General features: G+C 48.6%; 1 protein-coding gene across 9 annotated transcripts in view; it reads right to left on the bottom strand.

Annotated features, from left to right (window-relative positions):
• The window catches only part of LOC147041965 (disks large-associated protein 1-like), a 37696-nt gene extending 18607 nt beyond the window's left edge, over positions 1–19089 (bottom strand). For 4 of the 9 annotated variants that reach the window (XR_015069145.1, XM_085938888.1, XM_085938889.1 and 1 more), the window contains exons 1-6: positions 18914–19089; positions 18725–18841; positions 18517–18620; positions 15592–16323; positions 5089–5164; positions 512–1482 (exon numbers count right to left, since the gene is read on the bottom strand). Coding sequence is in view for 7 of the 9 variants with exons in the window: in XM_085938888.1 (XP_085795014.1) it covers positions 512–1477 (966 nt within the window). In the remaining 2 variants the exon portion in view is untranslated. The remainder of the gene's footprint in view (positions 1–511; positions 1483–5088; positions 5165–15591; positions 16324–18516; positions 18621–18724; positions 18842–18913) is intronic. The other 5 variants (XM_085938891.1, XR_015069146.1, XM_085938892.1 and 2 more) reach the window with 5 other exon arrangements.
• Between the last annotated feature and the right edge of the window lie 6597 nt (positions 19090–25686).

The following is a 25686-nucleotide window of genomic DNA, read 5'->3' as shown; positions in this document are numbered from 1 at the left end:
GCCTTCCGCTCCACTAACTTTCTGACGAAGGATGAGGGGGGGCGATAAATCAATTCAAATAAGCGCAATGTGAGCGAGTCTCACCAAGTCCATGAGACGCTGAGCCACTTCATACGTAGATCGGAGCTCGGCTAAGAGTTTACCGTCATCGAAATAAGGGCGACGCTGGGTAATCGGATGGACACGCGACTTTGCTCTGGCCGCCGTCCGAGCGCAGCCCGCAACATCTCGACTGGATTTTTGCGGTTAGTGACTTTTGCAAGCTCTTAAAATGCGGTTTCCCTCAACGTTGTCAGACTTCCTCCGCTTTGCTCTTTCTCAGAGGTTTTCATCTTCACCGCGTGGCCCGACGAGCACACGCAAACGGCCGCGTAAGTGCAAAACGATACGTGCGCTTGCACCAGAGGACAAAAAAATGAGTTTGATGAGGAAACGTCCTGATGAAGATGAGGTCAAAAGACAAATGGAGACATGCGAGAGGGGCGTCGCTGGCTCGCTCGCTGGCTCCTACCTGCAGGAAGTGGCAGGAGGCGCGTCCCCGCTCGCCTTTGGCTAGCTCTTTATCTAGGTTGACGGAGGCCTTCTGGTAGACCTCCCGTGCCCGGCTCACCGTCAGAGTGGAAGACCACGAGCTCTTCTCGGTCAGCGGCGGGCGGGAGCAGGACGAGCACTTGACGTCGTTGTTGCTGCGGGACGTCTTGAGCGAGTGGGCGCTGATGCTGTTGTACGACTCCATGAAGTACTGCGACTGCGACTTCTCCGGGCAGCGGCGCCCCACCGTCATGACGCCCGACGGTTGGTAGAGGCACATCTCCCGGTCTAGGGTGTCATCTGAGCTCCAGTAGCCGGAGATGGCGCTCCGCATCTTTGGCTCCGACTTGGAGCGGTCTTTGTTTTTGCCGCGCTTGTTGTGTTTCAGGGTTCCCGACGAAGACAGCGGCGGGTCGTCGGGGCTGGATTTGCCGCCGTTCAGCCTCCCGCTCGGGGCGGATCCCGAGGGCCCCTCCAGGGAGTGGGACTTGGTGAAAAGCTTCTGGACCGTGTGGACCAGGTGGCGGATTCTCCCGGGGCTGTCGCTGCGTGGGTGCTCCACCAGGGCTGTGCGCTTGTACTGCAGCGTGTGGTAGCCTTCCCGTCGCACAGGAGCTCGCTGATCCGACTGCTCCGTCGGGTTACGGGGGAGCCGCTCGGTGTTGTTTTTGCCCTCCTCGCTCGCCGCCACCCTGCCGCGCTCCTCCTTCAGCTCGTGATGGGAGCTGTAATGTCTGCGAGGGAAGGTGCAGCTGGCCAGGTCCGGCGGGTAGCCGCCGCCGCATTCCGACTGGAAGGAGCTGCGCTGGGTGTAGCACGGGCGAGGCTCGCCGGCCGGGTTCAGGAAGCGGGGCTGACCATCCAAGTGAGCGAGCGTCACCGAGTTGTAGGAAGCGCCGCCGCCGTGATGGTGAGCGTGGCTGCTGGACAAGCCTTTCGTGGTCATGGTAGCTGGGTTAGGGTAACAATTGAGGAGGACACAGGAAGCAGAGTTAGAAATATCAAGACGGGAACCTTTTATTTTTGTCCTTTCAGACTTCAATATAGGAGCAGATTGATCTGCCCCCCCACACACACACACATTTCCACTCCGGCGCGTTTCGTCTGGGTCAAGGAGCCTTCCTTATTTTTCAACAATTAACAATGTAATGAGAAAAAAAAATTGTCTCGCCTCGGGTTCATCCGAGCAAAAATCCGCCACTTATTTTCGGAACAGCGTCTCTCTCTCTCACTCTCACACACACACACACACACACACACACACACACACACACACACACACACACACACACACACACACACACACACACACACACACACACACACACACACACACACACACACACACACACACACACACACACACACACACACACACACACACACACACACATAAAAAGGCATTTATTTTTCCGCTCCTCCAATCCACCTTCTCCGAGCGCACGCAAGCTAAGAAGATAATCACTTTGGTGGCGGTTTTCGCTCCGAGAGAAAACTAATAGGCCAGTAAAAAGCATCTGACAGGGTCCCCGACCTGGCCAGGCACCCCCGGCGATAAACGACCCCGGCCGGCCTCGCCACGACATCCGTAGTCGGCTGCAGGCTGTGCCGGGCTAACGAGACAATGATAAGACCCCGCCCCCCCCCAATTCATTACTCCCATTTATAATGCGCAAGCAATAGGCCACCGTGTTATGGCGAGGAAGCATAAAGAGGGCAAAGTGAGACAGAGTAGCGCAATAAAAGACCCTCTTTTCACAAATGGCGAGCGGCTGGCTGGCTGGCTGGCTGGCTGGCTGGCTGGCTGGTGACACTCGCTTGAGCTATTTTGGCTCTCACCCCGAGATGGCGCCAAATCCAATCCAACAAGTCAAGTGTTGATTGGCAAAAGCAGTCTACTAGCCAAAGGAATAAACGGAACCGTTTGGTGGCATTTTGTGGCATGGTAGTGGTGGTGCTGAGTGGAACTTCATTTCGACAAAAGGAGCGCTTTTTCCCCACTGACATTTACAGGCCGACAACCTGTACAATTCCCCAAAACAAACTGAGCTGCTTGCGCAAGTGTGCGCAGCACCCCCTTATCGCTGAGATGTTCTACCCGTCGTGTTCCATCCCTCGCTCACACACACACACACACACACACACACACACACACACACACACACACACACACACACACACACACACGCACACACACACACACAAACGCTCCACTTCTAGCGTGGCGCTAGCTACCGAGCATGTCCGGCCCAAGGTATTCATCGGGGTGGACAAGGGTTCCCTCCCTTCTGTTGGCCGCTGGAGCGGAGAATGTGACCTAAATAAAAGGGCCCTCGCGGTGATCCGCCACGCAGCTGTCCGCACACCGCTGCGCTAAAGCTGAAAAGCTGAAGGTGGGTCACGCTGGCGTACGGTGCGGGCCGCCGCAAAGCGCTTACGCACACACACGAACGCACAAATTCCGCCTGGTAAAGTTGCTCATGCAGAAGAGGAGAACCCGCTGCTTGGGTTGCGCTCGTCATACAGCCACCAGTGACCAACCTCAGTCTCCGGGACGGATTCACGGCAATCCGTGAAGGAAGCGAGAAATCGCTATGCTGCTAGCAGCATCGCTATGCTGCTAACATCATCGCTATGCTGGCTTTATCACCTCGGATCAACATCTCCCGCCGGCCAAGAGGGAAAAATGCGAGAGGCAGTCATTTGCATTTCCGAGGCCTCAACGGTGAGGGAAAAAAAAAAAAAACGTCACATTTGCATAGGTCGGAAACTTTGAAACGGAGCTTTGACGAATAATATGTGGATCAGCGGTAATTAGATTTACGGGCTCAAATGTATTCGGTGGTTTCTCCGAGACAGAAAACCCCCAAAAATCAAGGACCATAAACGCTCATCTCAATCAACTTGAACCAATATGAATGAATATTTCAAACAAATGGAGAAACATTGAGACAGAGGCAGACGGAGACAAGAACAGCAATGTCAGGGAACATTTTCAAAGAAGGCGCTGGAAGCATTAAGGGACTTGCTGAATGTTCACATGATGTCAAAGTGCTTTTAAGCAATGACCGTCTCATTACTGCCGCCGTGTTGCTTGACTCTGCTTTTTCGTTGACTTCGACCCACTTTTTATGAACCCGGGAATCTGTCCATTTTCTTTACTGCAACATTCCGAGTAGAACATTTTAGTGGCTACTTGATACTTTGCCTCGACGTGATGTCAGAGTGGAAATGAACTTACGTCAGCTAGCTAGTTAGCGGAACGTAAGAGAGCGGGAGCGAGAAGCATTATTGATTTGTTTACAGGTAACCAATGTAAACACGCAGAGTGGCACAATGGGCAGGCTACTGCCATTAAAGCAGCATTCAGGCAACAAATGTCCAATGCAACTTTAATGGCAACTTTGTCAAAACACTCGCCAACCAAACGGCTGCTTGGCATTCAAATTGAATCAGACGCGTCATTAATAAAAGTCTGCGTGGACGGACGGAAGGCCGGCCGGACGGCGGGGCGGCTTTTGCGGGACAGCTCTTTTGTTACTAGCAAACTAATTAGCCGTACTGTCACGGCGCTTTGTGACAAATGGAGTTAAGTCACAGCTCTCGGGCATTTTCTGCCCACGACATTTCCCCCGGCGTTTGCCGCTATTTGAAGGCCAACCACCAAAATGTGAGCAAGGTTAAAGTTTCCACGTTACATGTGGAAATGCATTTCCTCAAATAGTGGCCGTTCATTAGCTGATATATTGATTGGTAGGCAAGGCACTAACGAGAGGAAATTTTGTGCAAGTAACCGAGGGATTTGGTTTTAAGGCCAAATGGCTCATTATACCACTCTTGGGCTGCCTGCTAGCATTAGCACGGCTTTGACGCTAACGCTTCTCGGCATTGTCGGCACAACCGTGCAAACGCGCGGCGGCATCAACACAACGCGCACACACCCGCTACGAACAATATGAACATTCTCTGAGTGGGAAGAGGATTAAAAAAAGAAATAAAAATGTGAAAAAATCCCCCACGGAACGCTTGGTGAAGCAGCTTGAATTATGCAGGTCCATGTGTTAACTTTAATTGACGCGACGGCGTTTGCGCGTCTCGCGGGCGACACCGCCGCTCCGGAAACAGCGGCGCTAATGGCGAGGCGCCTTCTGTTTTATTATCTGCTACGAGGAGTCGGGGCACAGTACAAATGCCACACGAAGGCGGCAAATAGCATTGCAAACAGCCAAGTTCGAACAGCACGGGGTCACGGCCGCCGTTTAACACCTAGCGACAATTTTGTCACGTCGCCTTTCTGTCAGTGCGGAAACACTCGGTACTAAATCGCCTTTTAGACTTTGTCATTAACGTGCCAAATGCGCGGGACCGATGTGGGCAAAATCGTGCGTACGGCGCGGAAAGGCAACACTAACGCTAAATGGGTCCCCGAGTGAATAGATTCTAGAGATTGCTTTTAAAAAGTAAACAGCAATTAAAATGCAGAATTTGAAAAGGTGACGTTTCACACGTGATTTGGGAGCCTTTTCAAAGCATAGCAATCTCACCGCACACACTGACCTGCGTCAACGTCTCAACTTGGGCATCTTGTCGTGGAATGTTGCCGCCTTTGCTCAGCGCTCGCTCGTCTCTCCACCTGCAAAGCCGACCAAAAGACCAGAGTCGGTGACTGAGGAATCAAAACCACGCGTGGTGGTGGCGCTCGCTCTCTCGCTCGTTTGTTTTCTTTCAGCTTTCCCGCTGCCCAATTCTCATTTGGAGGATTAAAAAAAAAATCCCAGGAAATCGAAACGCTCCGTCTTCAAAGCGGTGAGATTAGACCACCTGAAAATGTGGCTGTGAGAAGAACGAGCAAAGAGCAGTCTTGTTTGGCCGTGGCGCTTTTGTTCTCTTCTCAATATCCAGGCAATTCACAGGCGGCTTGGGGGAACAACTGTACCAAACCAAAACAAAGAGAGACGTAACAAACTCCACCAACCAAAAATCAGGGCAATAAAATGAGTGCAGGATAAAGAAGTGCGTGCGTGCGCATGCATGCATCTCCATATGCTACAGCACGATACCAAATAGGCCTCTCTGTATTCATAAATTTCCTGAGGCACAATCAATGGTTGAGAGCGATACATAAAAGATGAGCTCGTCTGACCTCTGCTCTGGGAAGGAGGAGGACACGGGGGGGGGGGGGACCGAGAGAGCGGTTTTGCTCAGCGATATGGACTTGGTCAGGGTGCACTTTGAAGTCGAGGCACATGAGGAAGGAGGGATGGATGGATGGATGGATGGATGGATGGATGGATGGATGGATGGATGGATGGGGGCTGCTAGCTATGAGTCAGCAAGCGGCAACAGCCCCCCCTGGCCCGGCCCGGCCCGGTATGATGCATCAGGAGACTGAGACAGAAGCGCAATTTCAGAGATCCCGACCATGGCGATGACGCAGAAATGAATTCCACTTGCAACGACACTTTACGTGCAGCCGTGTTCATGTTAGCGAAATGGATCCCAACGGCAGAGAACGCTGTCCATGTCCAGCTTCAGCAAAATAGCGGCGTTAGCCATGCTAAGCTAGCATTAGCGCGGCAAACGGCTTTATTTTCCTCCTCCTTCTCTTTGCAATAATATGACGAGCCTCTCTGTTCTGTTTCTTTGTCCCCCCCATGCTTAATCGGTGTTCCTCGCCGCCCTCACTATATCTGTATCCATCCTCCCTCCCGCAGACAATCTCGGGGGGGGGGGGGGGGGGGGGGGGGGCAATTTTGCGGTGGCTGGCCTGATGGCCGGGCCTCTCGCCGTCTTGTAAAGCAGCCGAGCGCTGTGATTTTTACAAGAAATGTGATGCGGGCCGGCGCTTTCATCTCAACGCGCGGATGAGGGAGGGCTGTACGCTAAACAGGCCGGAAAGAAGGAAGCGGGCGAGGCGATGAAGCCCACTCGCAAGCTCGGCGCTCTCATTAGGACAAATCAATTCAAACTCGAGCCAATTAAGGAACGTCCTCCGAGCGGCCGCAACCCGTATCAATTTTTTTCCCACTTCTCGCTGTGAACGCATTGATTTGAGCGCCCGGTGCGGAAGGCAGACAAATGAGGGAATGTGCTTTGGTTGGAATGGTTAGGGTTTTTTTTTTTCTTTCCCTTTTCTAAAACCTCTTTTAAAAGTACTTGGCCGACGATTTGCACAAGATGATGAAAAGGTTTGAGGTAGTGGAAACAAAAATGGCGGATTGTACTTTAGTCTCCTGTTTACAGTCTTACTATATAAGATGAAGAAGAAAAAAAAAAAGAAGCACAATGTTATTGTTCCAAACGTATTTGATCAGTTGAGAGTGTTGAAGCTGGGCTGCCTCCCACAACCCAACAAAGAAACAAGCAGATTTAAGTCAATGAAGGAGAGGAGAGAAAAAGGAGCATCAATCTTGAGGGATTTAGCTCAGATTTAAGGGGGGGGGGGGGGGGGGATGGTTTTATAATCTGTATTTAAATACAAATCAGAAGGGATCAAGCTGAGCGACTTTAAGAGCAGAAGCCGGCCAGCCAGCTAGCCAGCTAAGAGTCGCCTGCTAGGAGATTCAAAACCCAGCCGCGCGGGTTTGAGCCCAGAACGGACAAACTCCATCGTTACTAGGCGCTGCCAAGGTGAGCCGGCCGTGCGAGGCGCCGACCTATCTGAGCTGGCCGAGAGAGAGCGCCGAGCGAGGTTAAAAGTTCACGGCGCACCGCTGCCAAGTAAGCAGATTAATAAAACATGAGCGCCCGTTTTCTGGCTGCGCTGAGGTTCTTTTTTTTTTGTTTTTTTTTGCACTAGACCACAAATGTACTTTGTACAATGGCTCCAGCCGGGGGCGGGCGGCGCGTTCCTGCACGCCTGGCTTCTTATGGGGGCGCCTTTGACAGCTCCTGGGACGCAAAGACACGCACAGTCACAAAGGAGGGAGAAGTGGGGGGATGTAAACATCATTTGGATGCGGAGGCACGCTCCTCGCTCGCTCTGCTCTCACATATGAACACGTTTGAAAGTTATTTTAGCGAAGGCCCAACAAAATGAGGCTGCAAAAATAATGGCACCAGTTCACACGGAAAGTGCTAAGAGATGATGAGGATGCATCCATTTTTAATTGAGCAATTTCAACTCATCCCGCTATAATTTGATCTGATATATAGGGACATTTGGGCCCTATTCATAATAAGTTGCACAACTGTGGATGTTCACTGCATTTTCTAGTTTGTCACAGCCAAGCGCACATTCCCCCGTTGTAAAAACGTCCGAATGAACAGTAGTAGCCAGCCGCCTGGCGTCCGGGCTATACTCACGCGCAAGTACGTGCCCGCCCGCCCGCGCGCGCCGCTTCTCCCACCTACACAGCAAATCATGATGACAGTGACTGCTCATCCCGCCGGCTGCCGCGACGTCAACGCTGGCCCAGATTTCATCCGATTATACAAATGACATCATCAAGTGTGTTTGGCTGAGCTCGCGCAAGCAAACATATTTGCATCGCTCCGATGCTTGCTCATGCGCGTCTCTCAACATGTATTGTAAAGAGCACCCGAGTGCACGAAAGTCATGAAGAAGAAGAAGAAGCGAGCGGCTTTGGCCCTGCCTGCTCACACAGAAGGCGCGTGCATCTACTGATCTGCCGAAGCCCAACAGCTGGCCGCCCGAGAACGTGGCCGGGTGCTTCTTATGTATGCATATTTCTGTGTCCAGGAGAGACGTGCAAAAATTAGCCTCGCTGCTCACTCTGCGCTGCGCTGCTTGCTCTGCAGTATAACAACACGGATTGCTGCAGGTGGCGCGCGTGACTTCCACGGTCACGGAAAATGAGCACACTTTGGTGATCTTTACGGTCATGCCACCGAAATGGAACACCATATGAAGTATTCAGGCAACCAAGCCTATTTGCCAATACAGTAGAGCATATGTTGAAAATGGATGACGGGCGCGTGCCTCCACTAGTCCCGTCTTGTTGTGCCATTCATTTGCAAGCATTATCATGAGTGTCCCCTAGAGGCTCGGCGGGCTTCAAAGCCATGCAGCCGCCGGTGGTGTGTGGCGGCGGCGGCGGCGGCGGCAGTGTGTCAGCCAGCGCCTGCCTCATCAGCGTGATTTCCAGCCATGATGCCCATTCCCCTTTGGATTCCCATCGATGTTTGCAAATGTAAATTCTGCCCCTCCAATGTATATTCACAGCTCATTTGCTAAGTACGCGCATCCCTTTTTTTGGGCTCGGCAGCAGTACAGGAGGTGTTTTCGAGATACTACAATCGCCCGCCGCCATAAAAACGATCATTACAGCAGATTAAGTCTTGATGGGAGGGAGGGAGTTTGGCCTTCACAGCCATCCAAAGCTATTGGCGGCTGCCGACCCTGACTAAGCCCCCCAGCCTGCCTGCCTGCCTGCACTCTCTTTTGTCGCTGATACGCCAGTTTGGATGTCCTCACAGATGCCCGGATTTCATGCTTTCATGGTCTGGCAGGGGCTGGTGAGCATTTGGAGGAATGAAAACAAATCACGGCGTCTTCTCCACCACGTGCCAATTGCGCAATAAAGTACGTCATGTTCCAGTCACAGTTTAAATGACGCACGCCATCAATCTGGCTTGGATTTGAAAAAAAATTCTTTCAAAGTTAGATGTCAATGGGTAGGTGCGCTTCAGAAATGAAAAGACAAAGTATTTACCACTTTTTCTTCTCGGAATTGGAGCGGGACGCCAGTTGAGCTAAGGCCAGATGTCAGCTTCAAAGCTTGTCCCAACCCATTCCAGGGAGGAAGCCAGATGAAAATCAATCTTGGATGGACATTTGAAAATGATCTGCGCCGATCTCGTGGCAGTGCTTTGATGCTGCAGTCAAAGCTACCGAGTCTGATGGCGACCATCGACGCGTAGGCCGTTGGGAAAGGAACAAGAGAAAGAAGCGAGTGCCGGCCAGCCTGGATTGAGAACAGATTGGATGTGGCAGCATATGCCAGCCAGCCAGCCAGACAGACAGCCGCTACGTCAACCGTAGTAAGATAACTTGGCTAGGCAATCGCACTCGAATGAAAAAGGACTAAAACCTGCACACACACATGCAACAACAGTGCAAAGGGTGGGGCGCTGTCCTTGGTCCTGACATCCTTCTCCAAGCACCTGCTGACACGTCCGTTCATTTGCCCATTGATATTTGAGACACACAGACTGGCCAAAAAGCAACAACAGAAGCGCAAAACCTGCTTTCCCTAAATCTCTTGTCCTGAACTCAATCCAAAGCCACTTTCATTACGTAGATGGAGATTATCCATCCTAAAAATGCCGCACGTCTCAGTGAAAGCACGGACAAAAGTGCCGACCTGGGGAGGGAGGGTGAATCTATATTGCTGAACAATAAGCCGACTAATTGCCAAACCGCTTGCTCGCTCGCTCGCTCGCTTGCTCGCTCGGGACACAGACAGAAAGAAGCCTGACCTCCTCTATTTTCTGGTCAAATGTTCATAATTTTGGGTGCGAGTCCAAAGTTGCAAAAGGGACCTTAATGGCACCAGAAGAGAACGTGAAGAAGATTGCCAGCCGTCTTTCCATCAGCAAGAGCAGCATCCTCCCTCCCTCCTTGGCATGCGTTTGCCGCTTATTTCATGACAAAACGTGTCAAAGTCGTGCTACATTTGCTAATGATGCTAAGATTTGGAATGATCAAGTGGCTCATCAACAATCGATTGTTTGAAATTCCAATATTAGGAAGCACAAAGAAAGGCTGGAAATGAATCGACTGAGGCTCAGAGCTCATCCATCCTCTTCCGCTTCAAATAGACCAACTAAGCGTGACTACTGAAATAAGATGGAGCTACAGCCAAGAAATTGCACTTTGCCGAAAAGGATTAGCGTGGAGGTGGACGGATGCATCATCAAACGTGCCCGGGCATATATTCTTGATCCTCTGCCAAGACCAACTAGTAGACGGGTGACCAAAAGAAGCCTTGGACAAGCTCCGTTGCCATGAAAGCAAGCAGAAACAGACGCATGGGTGCTAAAGCTCCCATTTTGTCTGCTGCTTTGTGTGGATAAACAACCGTGAGCGCCACCAGCGAGCATTCACTCACTCATTCACACGCAGGCAGGCAGGCAGCCACGCAGGCGCCATCTGTCACACCGTAACCCCGCCCAGCTTCACAGTCCCGCGTGCTCGCTAATGAATCCATAACTTTGTTAGCACCTCATCACGCCGGCCGCTTAGCATGCGCGCCACCGCTAGATTTAGCGCCACGGCACGGAGGCTGACCTCGGCCGTCACGGTGTCCGCTCACGCCTCCAAATGTTTCTGGAAACCCGACGGACGGGCCTGCAGCTTTGTGAAGAACGTCTTCTCGGGCGCAAAAGTGGACAATTTCACACTGGCTGGGGGTATTAACACAAAAAGGAGGGGTGGGAGGAAAAAAAAAAAAAAAAAAGCAGTACTCTCAGAGGATAGCCCATGTGTGAAAGACACTCGGAGTGTGCAGGTGCAAAGTGAGCTATTGCACCAATAAGACAAGTGAGAAAGCTTTCAAGCCAATGAAGGCATGCTCGGGAGAGGGAGGGGCCGCTTCCGATGCTTTCGTACAAAATACAAATACAAAAAAAATGCATGCACCAATTAGAACTTGAGATCTTAGCGTGAACTGATTTGCTGGTGGTGGAGAGCTAATCAGATTAGCGGCCGGCGGGGCACAAGGGGTTAACCAGCCTGATGGGCTTTACGTTAAGAGATGAGCGACGGCTCGACGGGCTCGGCCGGGCCGGGCAGGGCCGGGCCGGGCAGCCCCGCCTCGGCACGTAGCATCTAATTGATGGGATTTGCTGAAGGAATGAACATTGGGGATGCGCGCAGGCTCGCTCCCTCCTCGGCGGGCCGGCCGCTGCCTTGGGCCCACGGCAAAGGCGACGGAGGCCCGTGTAAATGTCAGCGTCTCTGAGGCAGAGCTCTGCCGAGCGTGAAATGAAATCTGGCAGGCAGGCAGGCAGGCAGGCAGGCAGGCAGGCAGGCAGGCAGGCAGGCAGGCAGGCAGGCAGGCAGGCAGGCAGGCAGGCAGGCAGGCAGGCAGGCAGGCAGGCAGGCAGGCAGGCAGGCAGGCAGGCAGGCAGGCAGGCAGGCAGGCAGGCAGGCAGGCAGGCAGGCAGGCAGGCAGGCAGAGTTTGGGGGCCTCGCCTTCCATCGCGCTTGCCCAATAACAATCTGGACCGGACCCCCTTCCATTATTGCCAATCCCAGTCAGCAAGCCCCACAAAACTGGCCTTTACTTTCAAATCAAAAAGCATTCTACCGCATTCTGCGGTAAACTCTGCTATCTTTGATAATCCCATCTAATCCTCGGGGGGGGGGGGGGGGGGGGGGGGGGGGTAGGCTCATCCAATCAGGATTATTGTATGTTCAACAATCAATATACATAGGTGAGTGCTTTGGGCTTTTGCTGTGATAGGCCAGTTTGAGTAAGGTTCCCAACAATCTTTAGTGCCGCAGAGAGAGAGTGCGCGTCAACAAGAGGGTTTTGCAAAGCCACACGGGGCGCCTGCCGACGCCAGCGGACTTGACAGAGTGCCGTCAGCATCGCCGTTATTTCCCATTGAAAATGTGAACGGATCAATGAAATGGCTGCCATTGCAAAAGATTTGCCTTTTGTCATTGTTAGCAGCCAAGGGGCTCTTGGTCCCCTCCATCCCTTCCATTGGGGGGCGGTGGCGGCATCTTATCTCAGCCAAGGGCTTCTTAAATAAAGCTCCTGGCTTTAAATAAACCAGAGCGGCGCTCGCGGCGGTACAGACACTTTCTAGGATGCTTGCTCATGTGACGCTCTGGCCCTCCCGTGCTAATGGTAGAAGGCCGCTGGAAGATTCAATATTGTGGCTTCCAAAAAAGCCAGCCCTGTGGACGGCACAGCGGCTTTGGCAAAGGACAATGGAGCCGCCCGCTTGCACGCCCGCCCGCTTGCACGCCCGCCCGCCCGCCCACAGCTCACGTGAGGCCTCGGCTTCAGGCAGATGTGGGTCACGAGCCCGATGGGATTGATCAAAGGCTTCCTCGTCGTCCAGCAAGGTATTTGACGCCTGGCTAGTCGATGGGGGTTAAACGGACATCCGGCGAGGGGAAATCCAGCGCATCTGCTCGTCATATACAATTTGTTGCCACTCAATATGACTTTGCGTGTATTCCGGAACCTTTATGAGCTGCTGTCAAAAGCGTTAGATCCCGTCAGCGCCCTTTCACCACAAATGTCAGCCATCTCCGGCCATCACGCTCAGGAGAGGAGACAGGCCAATCTCAAGGCTTCCTAACGCTCCGCTCGGCGCGGAGATAGATGCGAGCCGGCGGGCGGCTTTAAACGTGCAAACGGTGTCGGCGACAAAGAAGCGGCGGAACAAAGCGCAAAGAGCTCTCTCCAAATGCAAAGGGAAAAAGGAGTCAAACCGGGAATATTGGAACTCCTGCAGTGGCTTTTTTTCTCTTTCCTTTGGCCGTTCCGTTGCCGAGCCATCCGTGGCGCAGTCACTAACAAGCTTCAAGTGCTGTGGCAAAAGTGCACTTAGCATGCAGCAGCTGGTGCACACGTGGCACCCTTAGCTAGCCAACAATGCTAACGGCCTTTGACAGTCAGAGCATGCTCCAGGAGCTGGATGACAAACAAAGAAACATGGCAGCATGGCTGCCTGCCAGCATGGCTACCACCTTTCCTTTGCCCCGAGACACATCCGAGAGCTAGAGAAATGCTAACTGCTGGTGATTTTGTGGAAAAAGCAGGTGTAGCCTGTAGGCACGAGCGGGAAGCTGCCATGGTAAACATACAATAGCAAGCCACTTAAAAGCTGCCGCACACACCCAAAAGGGACCGTTAGCGGCGGCGCACTGACCCTATCAGGCTTTGGACCTTTGGCCTCCCTTACTTCACATTTGTCAAGGCAATACGGAAAACCGCTGGCAATCAAGATGGACGCCAAGCTCCTGCCTGTTTGAGAAATTGGGTTTATTTTCTTTCTGCTAACTACTTGAAACAGTTAAAATCTCAAACGGGAAGGGATGAGCACATTTAGCTGAAAAGCGCTTAGGAAGAGCGACCAAGCCAAATTGTCTCCCTCCACAGGGAGGTTCTCCTCGCTAAAGACAAATTTGTAGCAGGAGCCAAAGAAAATCAAGTGTTTCCACAAGTTTCCCGGGGGTAACGTGCTGCTCGCTTGTTGTCAATGAAAGCAGCTCCCGTACGACCCGTCTGAGTGCGCCCCGTGTGAGCCGCGTCCTGTTCTCGGCCGCTCGCTCTGGAACGCTGGCCACTTCAAATGCGGCCAAAGTAGAGAAGAGACCCGGAAGCCAGATGCGCTGGCTGTCTCGCTGGCACTCTGGTCTGGCTGACTCATCAATGCTGTCATCCTCAGCATCATTCCAACACCGCTGCCACTCATGGCCTTGAGATAATCAGACGTGAGGTGGACAAGTTGTGACCAATGACTTTAGCGTGAAGCAAAAAAAAAAAAAAAACCCCACAGATGTCGGTCAATAGCATCTCTTCGGCCGATTCAAATGGGATTGATGCTGTGCGGCTTTTTTGACAATAAAAGCATGATTTTTCTAACCATCGTCACTGATGGCGGCCAGGCAACAAGCCCGAGAGCGAAAGTCATTCAAGAGGCACAACCCACCTCATTAGTTCAAATGTTCAGTTGACTGACTGCAAACACGGGCTTGCCTTTGCTAATCTACTCGTGCTTACGCGGCTGACCTCTTGGTCTCCCTTCGGCTGACCTCTTGGCCTCCGTCCTCCCTTGCATCCCCCCCCGTATGAGCTCATCAGGTACGCTGTGGGAAATGATCCAATTTCACTTAAGTGGACTGAAAATTATTTGGTTACAGCAAATGCTGTTGCATCTGTTGATGAGGTTTCATAATTACTATGCTAATTGGAAGTGGAAGTAGGCCTAGACTTGGTAAATTGGCAAATATCCTCCTTTAGCGTCACTATCCCCTCACCACCAAAGAAGGGATGCTGAACTTTGTCTTTTGAAAAAACCAATGTATTTTTTTTTTTTTTTTTTAATAGAATACATAAGCTAGCATACAAACAAGCAGGATTCTCAAGAATGCCCCGAGCAATTTGTTCAAAATTGGTTCACAACAAATCTCCAGTGCCATAAAGCCTAAACATACTAAAATTACATACTAAAAGGCGGAGCCATTAAATGGCCACTTTTGCCTTTCAACTCACAAACAAGCTGGAGTCCTTTTACAGATGTGGAGGGCGGGCACTGATCATTTGCGCCTGATGAATTTTACATGCTTCTCCTATTTTTTTTGTCTTTCTTTCTTTCCTTTGACAACGGGAATCACACATGATGCGCCAGGCAATTTACAAGGAGCCCCGGTGGTGCGAGATGAAACGGGGATTTTGCACAATCTGCGCTCTGTGACAAGGCAAGCACCAAAACAACCAAAAGAAAGACTTCTTCCACCAGATTAAAACAAAAAACAAATTCCGAGCTTTTACTATTCTTAAGTGCCAAATCGATTTGACCAAAAACATACACAAGAGACATCAAGTCTGATTTTTTGGGGGTTCTGCGATCAATACCCAAATTTGTACTGCAATATGATTGAAGTATTGACTGTATGATTCATATTATGTGGTATCGGTGTGACCTTCTCAACAACCCTTGCCGGGCAGGCAGCACACGTCCATCCATCCCTCGACTGCGCTATCTATCTATCTATCTATCTATCTATCTATCTATCTATCTATCTATCTATCTATCTATCTATCTATCTATCTATCTATCTATCTATCTATCTATCTATCTATCTATCTATCTATCTATCTATCTATCTACCTATCTACCTATCTATCTCGTGAATTCCCAACGCAAGGCTGGAGCACGGCTTGATTGGACGGCCGCATTTAGTCGGTGCCTCATTATGGCTTCACACTTAGTGGGTAATAGGGAGGACCTAAAACTTTCGAGCAAGCATACATCGGCGCAAAAAGCTGCGTTCACACGTGCACACTCGCTGTGAAAAGGCTTAGCGCGAGCAAACATTTGGCGCATTTGTTTTGATTGCAATTCTCTTACCTTGGCCACGCAGCTCGGCGGCGTCCGTCTGGCGAGCAGGAAGCCCCGCACGATATTCCTTCGCAGTGACGTGACAGCATGCGGCGCGGATGCGGTAGTGGGACGTCGCTCGTGTGGCCGGCTCCAACACGCCGCCGCCGTCCAAGTGTCGCCCAGCCTCCCTCCGTGGGTTCGGCTGCATTGGCATCACGGAGCACGTGTGTGCCGATGTGTTTGCATGCGTGTGTGAGGGAGGGGGGGAAGGAAGGAAGGACGGAGGAGAGAGAGAGAGAGAGAGAGAGAGAGAGAGAGAGAGAGAGAGAGAGAGAGAGAGAGAGAGAGAGAGAGAGAGAGAGAGAGAGAGAGAGAGAGAGAGAGAGAGAGAGAGAGAGAGAGAGAGAGAGAGAGCGGACACAAGCTGCACATGATGGGGAGGAGGCAAAACCTGGCATGGACTTCACGGCTCAGATCCAAGCAAGCTTAAGAGAACGTCAAACGAGCAAGTGAGTGGTCAAGTGGTACCTCAAATCAAATGGAAAGAGGTCAATCAAATGCAATTGGAAGTTATCTTCTCATTTTTCTTCAACTAGAGTTATGTGGAAAACCAGAACCGAGGCTCGATTCAAATCCACAACCCTAACCGCTGTTCAACCTTACTTTTCTCATTCCGCCGACCTGTGAGACGCTTTTCCGTCTGGCCCGCGGGGGAGAGATGCCATGCTTCTGTGAGTCCCCCAGTTTGTCTTGCGCATCCTGCGGAAAAACATCAGCAATCGTTGGGCTTTGGACGGAGACTGTCTGTGAGCTGCAGTAATAGGAGTTGTTCTCCGCAGAAGACAAAGAAGACATGGCCACAGTGGGCATTGTTTTGTTGACATTGAAGCGTCATACCATCGCAACGCCACGCCGATGCTATTTGTGTTTTACATGCTTAGCTCGCAAGAAGCTAAATGGATGAATTGACAGTAAGGCTATGCGCTTGCGTGCTTGCGTGCTTGCGTGCTTGCGTGCGTGCGTGCTTGCTTGCTTGCTTGCATTTCACTTCAAGGGTCCACGCTTCACTTGGGTTCCCGATGATCCACTCCGTATTTTGAATGCGACTCTGGCTCAGCATGCAACAGCCAGCTAGCTATCAATAATTCAGATGAAGGAAGGTAGTTGAAAACATGAAAGGTGACATGGTAGGGTTGGCAGAAAGTGGCTGCCATAGTTTCAATCCAATTGGGCTCAAAGAGTGCCGCGTGTGGTGTATTGTTTACAAGAGAGCGTCGTCAGCGCTCAGATGTTTGGTTGGCATCGGGTGCGCGCGTGCGCGTGCACGGCGCGGCACGGCCGGCCGGCCCCTTGGCCGGTTCGCTGACTTCCCCAGTTCATAATTACTTTGCTGTTTCTAGTGAAGCTTCTGCAGGAGACGTATGAATTATGCATCGTCCTGCCTTAATAGAGAGGACACAGAGTTGCCTGCCACGCACGCAGACACATCAATACTGACTGACTCAATTAATTATGGGTCCCGAGGTGGAGAGAGCAGCCAAATTAAGATTATGCTAATTCAAATCTTGCTTGACAACCACTCTAAATTTTGGTGAAAAGGAAGGCAAAGTAAAAAACATTTGCATTTGCAGGCTGAGACGAGATGACAGCGCATGCCTGCATTACACTTGATAAAACCCAAATAATAATAACAATATTAACAACCCCCCCCACCCGCCTCTTAATCGTACGTATCAAGTGTTGGCCTATTTTCTGTGACGACAACGACTGCTCCGTTTTTTTGTGATTGCAAAACTGATTAAAAAAAAAAGAAGCTTGTTTTGAATGTTTTTTTGTCTGAGGCTTCCTGGCCGGCCGCGTGTTTACCTGGCTGAGTCGCAGCCGAAGTGACAGGTGTCATAAGGGCTCCGCTGATACTGGCCAAAGGAGCCGCCGACCCCGCAAAACCAGTCGGCTCGTGTTACGTTCGCGGTAACGGCCGCAAACAGCGGGGGAAAGGGGGGGAGGAAGCAAGCAAGCAAACAAGGAAGGAAAAGCCACGCTTTGTGAGGGACGGACAGACGGATGCGCACTTGGCCGTTGTCATGACGTTTTCGTTTTGCTCGTCTCGCACTTCCAGTATCAAAACGGGAGGCCCGACCCTCGGAGTCATTCCACACCACGACGTGCTGATGACTCAATAATGAGTCAAATAAAACATTTCATTTCCCCTACTTTGCTTTTTATCTGTCATTAGCTGGAGTTGCGACTAAATGTGGCCTCTCTTAACTGGCGCGCAATCCTCCTAGAATTAAAAAGTGGCTCATTTCAAGAGGCTGTCGTATGACTATGAATGGTGTCACCCGCGTTGTCCGTTTCAGGAAGGTGATATTCGGGGGGATATAGTCGCAGGAGGGGGTCACTGACTAAAAAAAAGATTGACTGCTTTTGTAAGATAGCTCTTCAAGTAAAAATGACTGTCAATGGCATGTGATGTACAGTAAGTAGCAATGGTTAATGAAAAAAGACTAGAAAGGCCATCCTGGCTGGCTGGCTGCCGAGGGTTCCCCAGCCTGCCTTTCTCCATCGGCCGGCATCTAGTGAGACCCTAGCATGCTAATGGAAGTCTGCCTGCGACTTTTCAAGCACTTCGTTGAAGCGTCGCCACCGCCGCCACCGCCGCCTGAATAATAACAGCGCGAGAGTCGTCGTTGTCCTGCTCGAGTTCACGTCTGACTTGAATGATCAACGAGAAGACTAAAGGCAGATTGACAAGCTAACGGATACATTTCGCATTTTGCCCCTTTTTTTTTTTTTAACAGCACGGCTTGATTTGGTTTTTCAGTTTTAATGACCTCGCGACAGCAGCGCAAACGATTTTGTTGCGAATCATTCTGATGTCAATCTTGAAGCGTAAGGTACTCAACGGGAGCGATTGAGAAGGAGATCAATGGCGATTACGGACGGCCTTACCTCTCAAAGATGCCGTTCCACGGTCCGATGCGCCGCCGCCGCCTCCTCGTCCTCCCTTGGCACGGTGGCTGCATCTGAGGCTTGAGTGACAGCTGAGAAGAGGCCTTGACAATCCAAACGACAACATCCAAAGAGGGAAAAAGTTCACCCTGATCTCTCACATTCCTCGTCCTTCATGGGCCACAAATACAGCGTAAAAGTCACTCACACGGCCTCGGCGCCCGGGCGGGCGGGCGATAAATCCAGTACGAAGAGCTTGTTAGTCACGCTCCTTAATTACGCTCCAGTGAAGAAAGGACGATATTTGGATTGGTGTGGTGCTAGCCTAGCAGACATATATTTGTATTATTTAGGCTGGTCACGTTATGTGACGCCTTCATGGTCAACTTTTGCTTACCTTTGGCTTCAAGGTTATTGACTTTTCTCGGGCAACACTAACGTTAGCACGCTAACTATGCTACTCGGGCGGCGTGGTTGCGCGGGCGCAATCATCTGACGTTAGTGGCTCCTAACACACCCGTGAACACACCCTCCCCTCCCCTCACCTCACCTCACCTCACCTCACCTCACCTCACCTCACCTCACCTCACCTCACCTCACACACGCATCAAATGACTCCCAGGCTCATGTAAAAAAAACCTCATGTAAACACACACCAAATCTCTTTTTCACCCAAAACGCTCGTACTGAAACAAAAAATCAATCAATCAACCTCGTACACACAAAAAAACTCACTCACACACCAAATGTCCCTCCCCTCAAGCAATGTTAAAAATAGATGAGAGGAAAGTCTCCTTCTTTGCACCCCACGGTAGCCATCAAAAGGGGGCAGCATCATTTGGCTATACGTCGACAGGATGAACTGCGCGTAGTTTGCCACTAGGTGTCAGTGTAAGTCAAGCAGCTCCGAATTTCAAATGTCGTTTTCATCTGCGGCGCGATTGTGGATTGCGGAAATTCAATGAATAGCTGACAACAAGACTCCTATAAAACCATCAAGTGCGACGGACAAACCACAACACAGTGATTGCTCGATTGCTACGGCGCTAACCATGAGCCTATAAATAATGTCTTCCGTTAGCATGAAGCTAACCGGGGCATTCTTAAGCTCACGTTTTTGGGTTGCATTTTAGAACAGTTTGTTTTCCAACATTTATTCTTTCCTTTGAATCTACGCACGTGCACGTGCACTGCCTTTGAATTATCGATGTAAAAAGTTGGAGACTACTCAATCAATGTGTGAAGGCACTGAAGTTTGAACATAAGTGAAGGCAAGTTTGCCAATGGGAGCCACCATGATGACATCTGCTGAAATCATAGAATGGGGAGGAAGTTGGGAGGATTGAAAACGTTTCTTATGAGGCAATAAATGAATGAAAGTGTCCGCGCTTGTATAGTGCTGATGACTTTGTGTATTCTTTGTTTCCGGCCGAATGATTAAAGCGATTGAAGGCAGAATGTTTCAGAGGACAGACTGCTCCTTCACAATTGTTTGTCTCATTTCATAGCTTGAGGATCAGCGATAGAAATGCAGCCAGCCACACAAAGAGCACATATTTGCTCAATTGCTATTCTGATCATCTTAGCAGGCAGGCAGGCATTATAATGAGGGGGGGGGGGGGGGGCTGATGTCCGAAATCCCGATCATAAATTCATATTGGCAATCCAGTGGTCATTATCACCGTTTTCATAATGCGCTGCGAAAAGGGATTCGTTTTCCAGCAGTGAGGGCAAACAGGAGTGAAAAATCATTCATTACAAATCTAATCAGAATCATTTAGCGTTGCCTTTGGATGTGAACGTCAACACGCTGCCAAAGCACACCGGCCTCTTTTGGAATACTGATGTGACGGACGGATGGATCGTCAGTCCAATCCTCAGTACCGTAACACATTTTCCCACATCGGGGGAAAAAAATGAAATAGCAGAGCATCTGATATTGATTTGGGTTTAATAGGTGGCAGTTTAAATGGTGGCAGGGGAGCGCTGGCTTCCATCTAACATGACTGCTTCATTCTGCGCACAGCTACATCCCAGATATAAGAGGGTGTGCAGACTTTTGCAACGACTCATTGAGTTGAACTTCACTTGAGTCGCATAAAGGGTGGAAAAAGCCAGTTCAGTCTTTTGACAAAACCTGGCATTTGAGAATGGGTGGGTGTTATAGGGAGGGATATATATATGTATGTATATATGTATATATATGTGTGTATATATATATATATATATATATATATATATATATATATATATATATATATATATATATATATATATATATATATATATATATTTATATATATGTGTGTGTATATATATATATATATATATATATATATATATATATATATATATATATATATATATATATATATATATATATATACATATATATATATATATAGCATACTTATGTATATATATTATGTATATATATATATATATTTATATATATATATATATATATATATATATATATATATATATATATATATATATATATATATATATATGAGCATATATATTGCTCATATATATATATATATATATATATATATATATATATATATATATATATATATATATATATATATATAAATATAGCAGCTAGATAAAATCCCATTATTTCTTTTCCCAAGGTGGTGGGACCAAACCCTCCCGCTGAGAAGGGGGGCAGACGTGGAGGAGTTGGACTGTCTGGCGCCTTGTAATCATTTCTTGCCTCCCGATAGACCTTTACAGAGAAATAACCCAGATATGCAAATGTGTAAGCCTCAATTAATTGAATTCATATAATTATGCGGAGAAAAGATTGGCTTGGAAAAGTCATCTTACCTTGTGTCAACTTGTCCTCCCAATTTCGGGGCCTTCAATTCACTGCCAACCATCATTTATCCGAAATGTCTCTTATGTATGGTCAAAAAGGGGCCAGAGTGGAATTTTTTTTGAATGCAAAAAAAATGAAGCCCAAAAGCTGTTTTTTTGTTGTTGTTGTTTTACCCGCATTGGGTCAATTGTAAGCAGGCAATAGCGACGCAATACAATGAATTGAAGTTACCATATCATTGGAATGAATTCAATGATAATAGAATCTGACCTGATGAATTACGATTCACTTCAATTGCAATGGAACACGATGAAATGCAATTAGGATAAGAGTTGCTCATTACTATTCATTTGAATTTGGACTTTGAATTTGATTGAGTGGATTCTGCAGAGATTGACTCTGACAAGACGACTCATATCGTGTCGATAATAGATTTGCAAGCTGTTTTTTTGCATGGTGCCTGATGTTAGGATACGGATTTTAGCTATTGATCTGACTCCAAATTACGATCAACACTTAACACAAGTTTCTATGTCCTAATCCACACACTGGCGCACCTAACAATTTTGCGAGTTCGTTCTGTCAAAGAGAAGACCAGTAGATCAATCAGACCAAATTTACCAAATGTTTATTCCTAACAAAGTGCTCTAATACAGGCCTGGGTCCCGGGTCCCTCACACTAAAACTCGTGCGTTTCTGTGACCACCAAAAGACGACACATTCTTCCGGGTTGCCCAGTTTTAAAGAAACACAATATGAATATTAAAGCATGCAAAACATTGTGTGATGATTGGTCGATGGTCATCTCCTCCCCGTCGAGGTGTCATCACTGTGGTCAGGAGTTGGGGGTGTTCCTCTCGAAGCCCAACCACCTGGACGTGGTATTGTTCTTTGTTCTCCGACCTCGAGGTGTTATCTGTTGGAATAATCTCGGGGGAAGCCTTGGCCTGCCAGATCAGGAGGCCTTATTTTTATGAGTTTACGACTCTCCTTTAAACTAAATGCTTTCTATTTGGTTCAAGGAATGTCTTTTGATCCTTGTCAGCCTTATGTTTCCTTCCTGTCCTTATGTTACTTTTGTGTTTGTTTTGTAAGAAGTCTTCAATGACAATGAGCAGAGCTTCTTTGCATAGGCGAAATGTTCTTTGTCAGTTTAAAGGGACTTCATTCCTTTTAGTTAACTGTAGCTTTGATTCATAGATTGTAGATGATCAAAATTGGTTATATACAGTTTGAAGAAGTCACATTAAAGTTATCCCATATTTACTCAATGTTCGTTTAAGGAACTGTATATCAGTTACCTTACATTTACTTAATATGTGCTGAAAGGTTTAAGTAAGGTTAGATATTATTATTATTATGTGTTGTGTTAGTTTACTAAGAAGTTAAACTTAGCAGGAGTCGGCCACCTGTGGAGAGGACAACTGGTTGGGGGAAGAAAGCAGACTCTGCACTCCCAATGTGGGGGTCGAGAAGATCAATTCACACTACACTACATTCCTTTTCTAATCAGCGTTACTACAGCCACTATCTCCCTTCCTTTAGTGTAGCAACGCCTCTGTAGCCAGGGCATCCAAGACATCAAAAGGAGGAGCACGTGGGGGAGGAACTCAGAACTGGCGGAAACTGCAACCGAGCCTCCCCCCAATACTAGATATTATATTGATATGATTATATGTTTAACACAACCTTGAAAAATATGTTTGCTAACTGCTGAAAGCACATTTCCCTTTATTCCCTCTCATGACCTCATTTATGAGGTCATCACCCGCGACTCTAGCAAATATCTACCAGTGCGCTATCGGTCCTTTCTTCCTCCCGCGGCTCATGTTGAGCCACCAGGGTATATTGGCCCATCGGTGGCAACGGGCCAACGGTTTTCTCGATCAACCGGACAGTGAGTGATCTAATACATGGAACACAACAACAACCGCATAACATCATAATTGTAGTAAAAATAGCCACAGCAACAAGCACAGACATGATGAGCCCTTTCCAGTTTCCAAACGTTTTCATCCAATCAAACCAAATATCGGTGTGTACACCTGAATGATCTTTCATCTTTTTATTCAGTGTCCTTAGTCCTTCCAACGCCTTGGTCAGTCGTCCCCCTGGTGCCGTGTTGTTTGGGATGAAAGTACAACATGCATCACCAAACATTCCACACACACCATGTTCCTTAGCCAATAGCATGTCCAACGCAATTCTATTTTGGAACGCCATTAATGACGTCGCGGCCAATTGTTCATGAACTGCGGCAAATGATTCAGCTGTATAATTACCAAGTCGTTGGACATTGTAATGAACGTAATTAATACGGTCTACATTTTTATTGGGGGTGATCCATAGGAAGATACTTTCGAATCCCGAGGCCACTTGATTAACGAGTTTATACTCATCTGGTACACCTCGGGGCACTCCTATAGCGTCAATATATGTTGGATCATCGTCGCTCAACCACGGGGGCAAAACGTTTCTTTTGGCTCGCTTCAGGAGCTCCGTCAATGGGGACTCCAGGTCCCAATTGAGATTCTGTATTTCAATGGGGACAACCACCACAGGCATTATCAAAGACACGAGGGCACAGATACCTGATGCATTCTTCGGCAAGCGATCATATAATTTGTCATCACCACACCACAACCAGATGTCTGCACGAGAGAGAGGAGAGGTTACAGTCAGTGACAAATTTTTGAATTTGAAATTGAATTTCCACCATGTGGAATCTATTGTCCCAATACTTATGCCGGTCCCCTTTAACTTTAAACATGTCATATTTTGTTGAGTCACATGGTTGTCAAAAACGGGCTTTCTTTTTTAGTGAATAATTGTATGCCGTGACTCTCCAATGCCCTCTCAACCGAGGACAAACCAAACTCATTCCCTAAGCATTGAAAAACCATAAATAAAATAAAACAACATTTTTCCATATTGTTAACTTCTTTTGTCCATGACATGAAGCAACTACAAACCGTCCATCCTCTTTACATTGGTGAATACATGTCCCTTCTCTGTCTGGTGGGGCTAAATCCAATATTTCCCTTACCTTTTCAATTTGCTTCCTCCACACCCTTCTCTGGTACTTTTCCAATTTGTCCTGTAACGTTTGGTTTGTCTCTGTCCAATTAGACAATGTGACATGCATTTGCCAATTCCCGCTGTCACATCTCTGTCTCAAACCTTCCTGTTCTTCTCGTGAGAGCTCTTCTGTTGTGTTCACAAAAACTACTTCTCCTTTGCATCGGTATTGTTTATAAGTGGGTAAAATTTGAATCTGGGACGTTTTCTGCTGGATAGTCTCATCAATTGTCATCAATGTCCACACAAAAAGACAACTTACTAAAAATAGCACTACTAAAATTAATTCTGAAAAATCCGAAAATCCTTTCGAGCCCTCTCCTTTACTTTTCCGTATTGCTGCTCCTTCTCCTTCTGTCACCCCCCTTTTGGCCGGGTCTGGGACACGGCCAAACAAGAATACCTTCATCTTGACGGAACAAACTCTGGGGCCGGACGTAGGTGTGAGTAGTGATACCACCGACGTCCTTTGAAGTCGAGCTGGGCCATGTGAGAGGTCCTGGCCAAGACACTGAAGGAATATAAGAATTTGATCTTGAAATAGTTCATTAGACATCTTGTGCATGAGAGTATGAAACTGCTGAGTGTGTGACAGTGGGAACAAAACAAAATATGTGGTTGGTGCGAGGACGTCTGCGTTCCAGAACAAAAAGATCATCCAGGAGCAGCAACAAGGACGACCCACAGGGCCATCTGATCGATAACAACAACTGGTGACCCTATATGGAAATCTACAACCAGGAGGAGCGAGCAAGTTATTCGGCAGGAGAAGAAAGACCAATGAGAGCAAGCTAAAGTTAACTGCAGTTGACACATAGCCAATAGAATAATGACAGAATGCCTTTGTTGATGTGCCATTTGCATATTGTGTAGTATAATTAATGGCTGGGCAACTCGGATGTAGAGTACGTCTGCTGGTGGCAACAGAGGCGTACAGAGGTGTATTGAGAGGGACCCGAGACCCAGGTGATGTATTAGATTTGTGTGTTAGGAATAAATCCACTCGTGTGTGAAAATGCCGGCTTCCTGATACCTTTCTATTGCAGAACGAGCGCGCATATTGTTGGATGAGTGGCAGTTGGGTAAAGTCACAAATTGGAGTCAGATTAGTAACTCGAGTTCATGTTAAATTAGAAATATATTCCAACAATTTATGGTGACCCCGACGTGATGCATGAGAGGTAAAAGAGTCTGGGACTCTAAAGAAGTCTGGGACTTCGGTAACCACAAGAGTCTGGGACTCTGGGTCTGGGACCCACGTCCAC

The sequence above is a fragment of the Syngnathus leptorhynchus genome, chromosome 19 (assembly GCF_054491065.1).
Source record: "Syngnathus leptorhynchus isolate UIUO chromosome 19, UIUO_Slep, whole genome shotgun sequence".
Classification (NCBI taxonomy): Eukaryota; Metazoa; Chordata; class Actinopteri; order Syngnathiformes; family Syngnathidae; genus Syngnathus; species Syngnathus leptorhynchus.
Note: the sequence above shows the minus strand (reverse complement) of the source record. Positions and strands in the feature narration are given on the sequence as shown.